The sequence below is a fragment of the Sphaeramia orbicularis genome, chromosome 21 (genome assembly GCF_902148855.1).
Source record: "Sphaeramia orbicularis chromosome 21, fSphaOr1.1, whole genome shotgun sequence".
In the NCBI taxonomy this organism is placed as follows: Eukaryota; Metazoa; Chordata; class Actinopteri; order Kurtiformes; family Apogonidae; genus Sphaeramia; species Sphaeramia orbicularis.
The window spans coordinates 22961839-22974273 of NC_043977.1; the positions used below are offsets into that span (position 1 = coordinate 22961839).

The 12435-nt window shown below is 37.6% G+C and overlaps 1 protein-coding gene across 1 annotated transcript; it reads left to right on the forward strand.

Moving 5' to 3' along the window:
• The first annotated feature begins 984 nt into the window (after nucleotides 1–984).
• cdca7a (cell division cycle associated 7a) lies at nucleotides 985–5772 on the forward strand. The gene is made up of 10 exons (XM_030124029.1): nucleotides 985–1068; nucleotides 1888–2028; nucleotides 2137–2259; nucleotides 2346–2549; nucleotides 2774–2851; nucleotides 2956–3150; nucleotides 3239–3367; nucleotides 3464–3613; nucleotides 4334–4470; nucleotides 4550–5772. The coding sequence occupies exons 1-10, from the start codon at nucleotides 1048–1050 to the stop codon at nucleotides 4581–4583; spliced, it is 1212 nt and encodes a 403-aa protein (XP_029979889.1). The 5' UTR covers nucleotides 985–1047; the 3' UTR covers nucleotides 4584–5772.
• The last annotated feature ends 6663 nt before the right edge of the window (nucleotides 5773–12435 follow it).

The following is a 12435-nucleotide window of genomic DNA, read 5'->3' on the forward strand; positions in this document are numbered from 1 at the left end:
CACAAGACAAATGCCCACAACCTTAATGAAAAAGATTGTGGAAACCTAAGGTGCTTCATGGTGTGTGCTACATTAAATAAAAATGCAATGGACAGCTCAATTTAACATGTAAATGCAAATACAGATTTTTCTTACATGGGACTTTAACATATTCTTTAAGTTTATAACTCGTCGAGGTGAATATTTCACATATGAATCCTCAGGTGATGGGAGTTGTAGTGTTTGTTTAATTTATCATATAACATTTTTCCTTAGTAGCTATGTATATGTCTACATACAGAGGTGATGGGATAGCACAGATACTGTTTTTTACATTTCCTAACTAACAATGTATATAATTTTGTTACTTTTGTTGCTAACAAAATATTATGAAAAAAAGTTGTGGGGATTTGTCTCTTTTTTCATTAAGGTTATGGGCAATTGTCTTGTGGGCATTTGTGTTGTGGGTATATGTCTGCACACCTTGTTTGCCAATACATGTTGCTAGAACTTAAATGTGACTAAAATATAAATGTTTTGTCCAGTTCAATACACATTTTACTATTTTCTGTTCAGTTTGAACGAAAATGGACCTGTATTACTGATCAAATATGTAAATCTCTTTAAAAAAAAAAAACAAAAAAAACTACCTTGGTCTGCTTGACCTACATACTAAGATTTACAAAGTTGGAAAGGTTTCAACATTTTACCCGCCGTGTATGCAAATTAGTAGTGGAAAATTCGCGCCGCTTCAAAGTTCCTGGAAGATCAGCTGATTTTGTCTCGCGCATATTTAACAAAGTGAAGAATTATTTTTTAGAATATTACAATTTAATACAAACAACGTCTTTTAGAATACTTATAACGATTTTTACTTTGACAGTGCTCTTTTTAATTTTGAATTGTAGTTTTATTTCTGTCTAAATATTTTATGTATCTTCCAGGACCTTCCGGTGGCGCGGGAAACGAACAGTGTGTCTGAGCAGAGGAGGCGCATTGTTTCATTCACAGCCCCTGATTCTCAACAGAACTGTGTCTGTGTGTCTCTGACTGCCCTTAAAACTCAAAATGCCAACCACTCGCTCCAAGGTAAGACGAAACGAACAGCAATATACTTAATTAACCGCTTACTACATTTGTAAATGACTGTTTATGTTCCTGGAGGTGAAATATTTCTGATTATAGTGAATGTTTGACCATTTAAACCCATAGAAAACTTTCATTTCCGGTTACAGCTAGCTTAATTTACTTCATAATTTCTTTTTTTTTCTCGAAACATACAATTGTTGGTTTCAAACCTGCAGAATAATGTACTAAGATTTAAGTTAGTAATAAAATGCTAAAAATGGATGAGTAAACCGCCACTACTCTGGTTAAGTACAAAGAGTATGAATGCAAGGATTAATTAAGATTACTATTTCAGAAAAGTTGTATATGTATAAATGCTATGTATAATTTTAATTATCTGCAATAAGAATATTACAATAATAAAAGTAGTTGCCAGTTTTACAGCGTGGGTGTGTCCCGTCGATTGAACCAGACTAGTAAACACTTCAGTCTAGTTTTAGTAATGTTATCTATAATATTTGTTCATAAGGTCAACGAGAGCTAGTTTTTTATTTATTTATTTTTTGTGAAGCTGGATATTCATGACTAAAAGAATTAACTATAAAAGTCATTTCAATTAACTAGAAATTAAAATAAGTGGTAAAGATCACAAAATCAGTCATTTAAGTAGTTGTTTATACTACTTTTAAAAGTCATTGGAATGTTTGTGTTTCATTGTTAATTTCATGTGGAAAAACTTTGCCCTCAAATACTATTGGGCACTTGGTAAAACCTGATTCAGTTTTATTACCGGAAATGTCCATTCTTGTTTTCTAATCTCCGCCTGTTTATTATCTACAGAAAGTAGCAGTGCAGCCTCCATCCACCAGAATGAGTCTGAGGAGTTTCCGCAGCGTCCCGTTGGTTTCCATGGAGACATCATCCTCATCCTCCGATGACAGCTGTGACAGCTTTGGCTCTGATGGAGGCTTTGCAAATACGGTAATGAAACAATACTGCTGCGTAAATGTAATCCCAAAAAATGGCAGAGCATTGCTTGTTTTGTGCAGCACCATTGGATATTTAATGTTGCCTGTGTGTTTTTTTTAGAGGAGCAACTTAAGACAGAGGAGGAGGTCGGTAGAGAAACCGAGGGTGTTTGGGGCCACGTCAGAGGAGGATGCCTGCAGTGGGTTTGAGGACAATGTGATCAACAATCGGATGAAAGCCATGGTGAGTTTAGAGTGAAATATAGCTGTTTCATAATGTTGAACTGACAGTGAGGACTATTAGACACTATAGAATGCATCTTCTTTCAGAAAGTGGACTCGGACTGTGAAGCTCCCAGACGTGGCCGTAGGTCCAGTGGTCTGAAGGTTGCCATGACGTTTCCCACCAGGAAGACGGCCAAGAAGCGTCCGGCCTCTGAACCAGTCCATCAGTCTAAAGTAGAAGATGCAGACTTGGATGAAGAAAACTTCATGATGAAGAGAGCCCTGAATATTAAGGAGAACAAAGAAATGGTATGTTGGCTTTTATGTTATTAGTGTACACTTCTGGAAAAATGTCTTTAGACCAGACCTTGAAAACCTCCGGAATTTGATCAAAAGGTCGTTGGATGTCTTTAAGTCAAACTGCTGGTTGTCTTTGTGTCTCTTAATTTTTCCAGAGCTGTATACTAAATTGTTGGGATCAAAAACTGAGTGTTTTGTTCAAATTGTCACTCATTCTGTTTATTTACTTCTAGCTTGCAAAGTTAATGGCAGAACTCAACAAAGTAAACGGACTCTTCCCAAGACGGATGGCGACATCTGCATCCACTACGGTAATTTAACCTGAATACGTGGAACTGTCTGTCAGGAACGCACCACATAAACTCATTTGTCTTATCAGTGCTGTGCTAATTGGCTTGTTTCTAAACCTTCACAGCCCAGACAAACACCTCGACGGACAATTGGAACCCCACGATCCTGCAGGAGAAACCCGGAACGTTTGTCTCGACCCCACACACGATCCCGCACCTTGGTTGACGGACCCCCAAGCCCGACTACAGAGGAGGATGAGCCCGAGGATAAATTCAGCCTTGTTCGCAGGAGCCGGTACTATGAGGAATACGATGAGCCGGTACGTTCCCTCACACTGTTATTGCAGGAAAGTCTCTTAACGTACATCCTTTGATTTCATTATAATCAACCTCGTGTATTCTGCACAGCCCCGTCGTCGTTCATTCAACGGGAGTAAGGCCATTCCTCATGTGGTCAGACCTGTGGAGGACATCAGTGAGCTGGAGCTACAGCGCATTTGCACCAATGTGCGAGAAAAGGTCTACAACAGCTCCACTGTAAGTCCAAAACTCACTGTAGTGATTAACAAATGTGAGTAGCTGTATTTTATTTGTAAAGTTGTGTAGCTAAACATGACACTTCTGTTTTCTCAGGGATCCACTTGTCACCAGTGTCGACAGAAAACGACCGACACCAAAACCAACTGCCGTAACCCAGACTGTGTTGGAGTGAGGGGTCAGTTCTGCGGTCCGTGTCTCCGTAACCGTTACGGCGAGGAGGTCCGCGATGCTCTGCTGGATCCGGTAAGTATCAAAACAGAGGTGTTCATTTCAGGATCAATTTTTATGATTTAAGTTAACACGAGAGCCTCATATTACTACATATTTTTGGTAAAATTTTGGTTTGATCACACTGACAAAATGAATAGAACATGGAATAAATATGCTCTGAGTAGGGTGTCTGGTCAGAGTTCAACCCAGAGTGTCGCAATGTGGTGTGCAGGCTTGTGAAAGTTAAACAACACAATATTTGGTGCTGGATTTAAAGTAACAAACCTCAGTCAACCTTATGCAAGAAAACACTTAAATTAGCATTGGAGCTGTGGAGGTAAAGATTTGAGATTGTAAAGGGAAGCACGAAGCTGCTATAAAGTAAGGCCTCAGCATGAATCGCTTAACGGTAACGATTAGGGCTTGAACTCCTTCATAATGGTCTTAAATTTAAGTTCTTGAACATTGCAGAAACCCTGTAGTGAGGCACAGTGAATGCATCCATCTACTAGAACAGAATATCTTTGTCATTGTAAAAAGTACAATGAATTTAAAAGTGCCATCCAATCTGTGCATCATAAAATACAAATAAAAAATAACTAGGTACTAAAATTACTAGGTACTCATTTGACTCCCATTTACTGCCCTTTCTCTACTTTGTTGGTAGCATAGGTATGAAATAGATCTTCATAAGTTCTGTTGTTTACATCTGCATGTATGCGTCTGGTCTGATGTCTCGTTGTTTGGTGACAGGAGTGGCAGTGCCCACCATGTAGAGGGATCTGTAACTGCAGCTTCTGTCGGGCCCGTGATGGTCGCTGTGCTACCGGAGTGTTGGTTTACTTGGCCAAATACCATGGCTATGACAATGTACACGCCTATCTGAAAAGGTAACTAGTATTTTAAGTATTCACATTTACTTATTCATAATTAGTTTTTGTTGTAACCTTGGGGTTCTCTTCTCTGCAGCTTGAAGAAGGAGATGGATGAGAGCAGTAAGTGACGTGTGGACGGCGAAGCTGATCTGGATCTGACCGTTTTTACACAGCTGGGGTTCTTAGTCTTTAGAAACACTGTTAATCTTCCTGCTTGTGAACCGTTTTGAAGTTGACTGACATCTGGAGGAGGTGATCAGATCTCTCCACCGTTAAGCTTTCATTGTGCTTGTTCTCATGTTCTACCGCTTCTAGAATGCTTGGCCTTCTCATAAAAGCTTTTTAGGTAGTTAAGGAGGGGCAATGAACATTGTTAGCTTGTCTGAACTGGCCTCCAAATATTTTTAGACTGTTCTAAGGTGTACATATTCTCTGAGCTTGTATAGATCCTTTTTTTTTTTTTTTTAAATACTGTAAGTGAATGATGCTATGTGCTGCAAAAGTACAGCCGTTTTACATTGTTTTAAATGTATAGATTCTACACAGCCCCTTGACTTGAATTAACTTCTATGGAAACATCTTTTCTAGTGGCAAATCATTGCTTGTGTTTTTTACAAGTTGTTTAGGCTCTGTAAATCTCCTCAAAGTGCAAATCTTTAAAAACATATTTGCTTTCCTTTTGGATGTTTTGTGGAAATGGCTGAATAATCTGAGATGGTGCAGGTGTTAAAGCTGTAGACTGGGGTCCACTGCCTCCCACTCCTAAACCAAGACGAACTGTGATATACTACAGCGCCTGCTTAAATATCCTTCATTAGATAACTGTCACTAATGGTGTGGAAACAATTAGCACACTCTAATGGGAATCTCATACCTGTAAATCACTTTCTCCTGTTAAAGCACATTCCCGCTCTGCTCCAGTCTCTTTGGCTCATTTTCTGCCTTACACTGTTAAGTAGCAATGGTTGAAGGTGCCACTGAAGTGGCAATAGAGTTATGGCCTGCATTTTCTGTTCAGAAGTGTGATACTCCACAGGAAATGACATGACATTAACCTTTGTGTCGTTCATCTTTTGAAATGTACTTCATTTGACCTGCACCCGGTGATACTCTGATTATATGATACTGTTTCGAAAATAATCAGCGGTGGAGATTTCCTCCAGTGTATGCTGGGGCGAGTGGAGGTTATTGTACTGTTCAGTGGGTGCTTTGGTCCAAACACGAGTAATGTGGAACTATTGACAGGAAGATCTGTTATGGTGACGCTTGCTTTTGTGCTCATTGAGTTAACTCTTCATTTTCATTAAAGTGTTAATCACTGCAGAATCGTGTTATCGCTTTTCTTTGACTTGACGATCATTCTCCCAGAACAGTGGCAGCTGTAATTACTGTTATTGGAACATGGAGGAGAAATCCTGAATAGTACTGGTGATTGAGGATCAGAGCTGTGAAGGCCAGAGGTTTGTCACTATTTTAAAAAAACAACTTTAATGACTTAATATAGTTTGACATAACTAGACTTTATTAACTTTGGTATACTGCCTGATTTCCACCTCATATTTTTAAAGATGACAGAAAAACATTTCACATATAAATGGACAGTGAAGTTAAAGTATCTGGTCCCAAACAGTGGAGTGTGACCCAGAGGAGGGTCACAGCACATTTTATTCTGGTCACCAATTAAATTTGCATCCAAAAATGTAACTTCCTAATTTCTTTTGTCTATACTTGACACTAAAGCTAGTATGAAAGTCTTAAGTACATATTTTGTTGTGATGCAGAAGAAAGCACCAAACTAAATGTATTAATTTTATGTAATTCATGATATTAAAATATGCAAAAAAGCTAAGCTGAAATTTACCAAGAGCAGAGCATACAATAAAACAACAAATAGCAGTTTTACACATATTTCCTCTATTGCTTGTAGTTGAGGCCTATTGTAAATTAGGTTGTGATGGTTAAAAAAGTTAAGGAATCACACATCATAACACACAAACTTACCTAAGGGCTCATAATTGAACCATTGTAATGAAACCATTTAATGAACCATTCTGAAACTAACAGCGACTAACAAATATCAGATTGTCAAATAATTACTCTGAAATACCAATAAATATTCTATCATTTTAAATGAAACGTCACCAGAATAATCTATACTGTTAATCACAATGGCATCGACACAACAATAACACAGCAACAAAGTATTATTGACAAAACAATACAATAATAAGATAGTTAAAAATGACCACACTGTTGATTTGGTACCTCTATAACACAACACTTACACTGGAAGAGGAAATGGAAGAATTTAATGCAGTTTTCTTATAACAAAAATCATCATGTAACGTCAATACATCGCCTCTTTTTTCCTCCTTTTATCCCTCCTAAAGAAATGTTTCAAAAACTATTATTAATATAATAAAGATGCACTTGAAAATACTAGTCCTGTATTAAATACCAATGATCATCCACTTTGGGGTGATGAATATTTAGGGAAGTAATTGTTTACAACGCTCAAGCATTGAGCTGATCTGGTAATCAGGCTATGAAATACAATATTTATTCATTAGAGCAGATTTAATGAGGCCTTGCGGCGCTAATTATGAAAACCAGTGTAGCAGTAAATGAGTAGCGCACGGTGGCGGGCTGCGGGGTACCTGTAAGGAGGGACTGGGGGTTGAAGTGCCCTGAGAACCATGGCACACTGAGCAGAGACACACAACCGGAGTGTGTCCGTGAAGGCAGCAGCCATACATCACCGGACCCACCGACAGGTCACAGATGGGCCCCCCTTGTACCACCTCTACAGATAAAACCTGTATTTCCCCCTATGTTCATGTCCAGTTTGTCTGTTTTAGTCCACGCCATAGACAAGAAAATGCAAAAATCCAACCTGAAATGCTGCTTCAGGTGGAAATATGTCAACACAGCTCGGCTTTCAAATATTGCTCCAGTGATACTGCGCAAGCCTTGGAACAGGTTGAGTGCTTATTCTGCAGTTTCTATTTGTATGCAGGTCTGGAGAGATGTGGTAGGATTTCACAGCATAATATGAGTTTTGATTGACTGATATTTTCATTATGGCTGCAGGGTAGCGTGAAGACTGTTAATTTGCTTGAGAGTCCTGCAGGTCTACTGTGATTGTAGTAGAGCCAGAAGAAAAGCTGAATAAATGAAACTCACAGGGCACAATCACAATCTGTGGGTCAAAATCAACTGATTAATTATAATTTAGAATCAATCTGTCAGGCCTCTGTAATAAACACCCTTTCAGGCTTGCTGCCTAATAACCAGCTCTACATGGGACACCTTGCTAGACCAAAGCAAAGCTAAATGATTGCGGCAACTACTTGAATATTTGCGATAATTAAGTGTAAGATTAAAACTGAAAACAGGATTTATTCAGACTTTTCAATGCAGCTCAGCGACAACTTTTCCTCACAAGCATCCCCGTCTGGCTCTGACCTCTACATCCTGGAAAGTATAGTGAGGAGAGTGCTGTTAAATGCACAGTGAGTGACTCTGGGTGGCAGGAGGCTTATGACATGTTCCTCTCCTCCTGTTCCAGACTGCAAAGTGATGGAAACAGCAGTTTGGTCCAGGTGTCAGGGACATTATCAAAGAAAAGGGCTGCCTGCAGTTGCTCCATCTCACAGGAAATTGCCAACTCACCCTAACAAAGGAAGGCATAAGTGCACTTGCTGCTGCCTTCAAGGGGAGCGTGATAAGATGACATTATAAATACAGAATTGTTCATGGAGGTGGAGGGGTAGGCACATCAGGCAGCTGAACTTGACAATTCTGTTTTTCATGTACATGTCTAAAGACTATATAGGTTCATATAAAAAAAAAAAAAAAAAAAAAATCTGCTCCTTATCTCCTTTCAATGTGTTTAACTGTAATTGTTTGTGTTTACACTGACAGTACTTGGGACAGTAGCTTCACATAGTTTACAACACTGGAGCCTCATGAACACAATCAGATACACTCATTTGGACTGTTCATAGCACTAATACATATCTGAAAATGGCTACTGATAGGATATTTTTCACATAAATCAACTTTTAAGCTGGTTAAACATTTATTTATTTTATTATTTGTGTTAAATTCCACTTTGAAAAATCTGATCTTTGCTACCTGTAGTTTGCTATAACACATAAATTACATCTATACATTCAATTCATATTTGTTAGCTTACACTTCAATTAGTTTAACATTTGTCAGCTGACTTTTAGCTTTCTTATTATTAGTTTACATATTTGTATTTTTTAACAACCCATGTTAACTTGTACTTCAGTCTATTAATTTTCCATACATTACATTTTGTTAAATATGTATTATGTTAGTTTATTTACACACTGAACAATTTATTCATCTATTAATTTAAGCCTTTTAAGCATTTAGTTGTTACTTTTAGCTTCCTAAATGAAACATTAATATATTACATTTAGGTAACTTTAGCCGACTGAAGAACTTTGAGGTAACGGTGGGCTGTGTAAATAATACTGAATTGAATTAAATGCATTAATAGATTGCACCATTAACACCTTAACAATGCAACTTTTTTAATATTTATGTTACTTTTAGCCTGCCGTATAGTTATAAAAACCTGGCTGATTCTTTATGTTACATTTACATTAACTGTGTATTAATGCTAGTTTATACTTTTCATACTTTTTAATCTTACTTTTAGCTTATACACTACATACTTGATACCAGTTTTCATTATTTTTTAGCATTCTTTTTGACCAATATATAATACGTTAATTTAATCTTTTACTATTTATTTGTTGCCGTTGTGCTTGCTACCATACATTACAGTCAGTTAACAATTTTATTATTTACATTGCGAATGATCTACTGAATTTACCACTTACTCTTTATCATTTATTTGTTCCTTTTAGCTTGCAATGTGAAACACTTAACCAGCCAATAAATGCCATTTACATCAGTTATCTTTCACTTTGAACAGTTTATTAGTTTAACTCAAGGACATCTGTTTTATCCCTGGATCACCTCTGGACTAAATTCTAATAATAATCTGTTTCAAGTTTCCTATTCCATAGTGAACTAGTGTTTACCAACCACGGCATGTAGTATAACCAAGACGTACTAGTTATAAACACTGAATTATTGTGGAATCCTGTGTGTTTTTCTCTTCTTAAACTGTATGAAGGCTACACATTTTGTCTACTGTTTGTATTCACTGATACAGAACATCTACATATAATGACTTGTACATAATAGAAATGAATATTTAGTAGCAGTTCTGATGCAAATATATAGTCTAAAACAATAGGCTTAGTGCAAAATTAAGATTTTAAAAAGGTCAAATATATGTGACCATTCAATGTTGGATAATCTGCTGCTTCTTATCATGTGGACTTCATCTGCCTCATACATAGTTTTCCCTGACACCTGAAGGGGGAGCTCTAATACAGGCAACTTTGCATTTTCAACTTTCAACAAGTCTTCAAGACAGAATGAGAAAGTGAAAAGGTGATCGGATCTTCACCTCGCATATCCCCCCAAAAATGTAATCAATACTCAGAGGAGCTATGCAAATCATAAACCCATGTAAAGTCTCATCACATTTCTGAACACCTTAGGTTTTTTTAAGAACACTGCTGCATCAGATGAATATATTCATCTGTACAGAAAGAGGACGATGACATTGTGTGTGCACAGTGTTGTGAACTTTGAATTTAATTTTCTAAAGGAGTCCAGCAGCTCACTTCGGCAGTAAGAAGGGGAGGGTGGAGGGGGTAATTATGACCAGGGGAACACAGAGCTGTAATCTGTAAATCTATTCTTACCCTAAGTGAGAACTGGTACATTGGATTGATTTTATTGAGATCATACATTATAAATGGGGCATGGAAGAGCTTACAGCCTTGAGATGGTGGTGCTCACGTGCTTCATTAATTTTTACTTCATTAACTCTCTCCTTCAGACCCTTCAACACACAATTCATTGCCGCCCATGAATCCAGGCTACAGGCAAATGGACAAGCCCGGGACGACTTTCAGTGGAGTGGATACACTGAGTAACACTGTCAAAACAAATCAGTAACACATGAAATACACATAACCTCAGATCAGCCTGGAATCATGCACGAGGTCACTTCCTTCAAGCTTGCGGGTTTACATTAAAACCATGTTCATAAGGAATAAAAGTATTCATTCCAGTCATAGTAAGATGAAGTGCTGCAACAATTTAGCTGTCAGAAAGTCATTACAGATAGAAGACAAAAGAATGGAAACAAAAAGTCTTTTTCTGGAAGCTGATGTCGAGGAGAAAAAGAAACCTTATTGATAGTTTTTCTTTCGAATTATGTAGAAAGGATGTTTTGAAACAGTTTTTGCTTCTTCCTTTTTTTATGCATTATTGTTCAAATCAAACGTGATAATTACACATTAGTCATCCAAAGGTAACTATAACTGCAGCGCGTTTGCTTATTTTTTTCTGGTTACAAATCAATAGGAGCTGAAGCAGTTTTGTTTCACAGCGAGAAATCTAAAAAAAAAAAATCCAGTTGGACGCTTTAGAACGGACCATTTGTTTAATATTATAGCCTTAAACCCAACAATATCAATCAGTCATGAAAGCACCTATGCATTCCGCTCTGCCCTGCGTCACCATTAACTGCAGACAAGTGATGGCCTCCGCTGGTTCTGCAGGAGAGCGAAGGGAGGGTGTCGGAAGGTAAAGAGGGATAAATGGATAGTGTCGCTTTGCTTTTGCTTTTTCCTTTTTTTTTTTGTAGTGATTTCCTTATTCAACAACAATAGGAGTGTGTGCCGCTCTGAAAAATTAATAGATGCAGAGCTCTTGAGAAAAGTTTAGGGTGAGACTTTGAAAAAAAACTGAAGGTGAGAGGAAGCAGCTGCAAATGTATGAAATCAGATCATTTCAGATTAAATCAAACAAATATGTTTATAGGATAATTGTATTTTTAGAGTCAAATGACAATAAATTGTAAATTAATTTCCAAAGGGACATTTTGTTAAAATTCGGTGCATCGGTGGTAGATGTTGAAGTTGTTCATGCAGCAAACCTGTTGTCAAACTCTTCCCTCACTGAGCATGAGAACAACATGCATCAGTGAATAGGCGCTAAGTGCTTTTCCTCTAAGGCAGCATAAACTTGCTAACATTTTAAATCAGTTACGACAGCTGTCCCGAGGAACATTTGTAAGATCTGTTTCACCACACATGTTGAAATGATGATTCCTTCATTACATTTGCCATCAAACAATGTCTCCAAAGCTAACAGTTGACAAAATCCAGTTAAAACATTTGGGGCAAGCTCTTAAAGGAAGAATTAATGGGAGCAAAAGAAAAACAGCTCTTAGACAATTAGCACCAGAGACCACTCTATAATCTTAAGATTATTTTCACCACTTAAAAGCAGCACACATGGTTTGTATTGTGGAGGGGCAGAATGAACAACACTTGAGTGGATTTGATTTGGTCTCCCTAATCTGCATTTCCTTTAACATGCCTTTCTTCTGTTCCAAAATGTCAGTGTTGATCAACTCCAGCTGGAATAAGCCAGTGTGTGTCATCCCAGTTGCAAAATCCTTGAGAAGATTTTTCCCAAGAGGAAGGAATAAAGCATTTGGTCTAAGGCGTGTTTCCAGCTAATGCCTGTCATATTATGCAGATTCAACAATCAGTTATTTTGTCATGTCTCAGTAACTCTAGAAATGAAGATGCGACTTATCCGACACTTTTCTATAATGCTGATGTACAATTTAGATTTAGATCACTGAAGTGACTTTGCACTGTTTCTGAATACTAATGCACTAAAACATCCAATACAATAAATATAGACATTTTGTTAATGACCCAAAAACAGACAATCTACTCTTCATGTATAAATCTGTGAGCTAAAATAGAGTCAAATTAATCTGCAATTCATTTTTCTGGAGATCCCTCAGGGCACTCAAATAGGGCCCTCAGTGGTGCCTAGACCTCA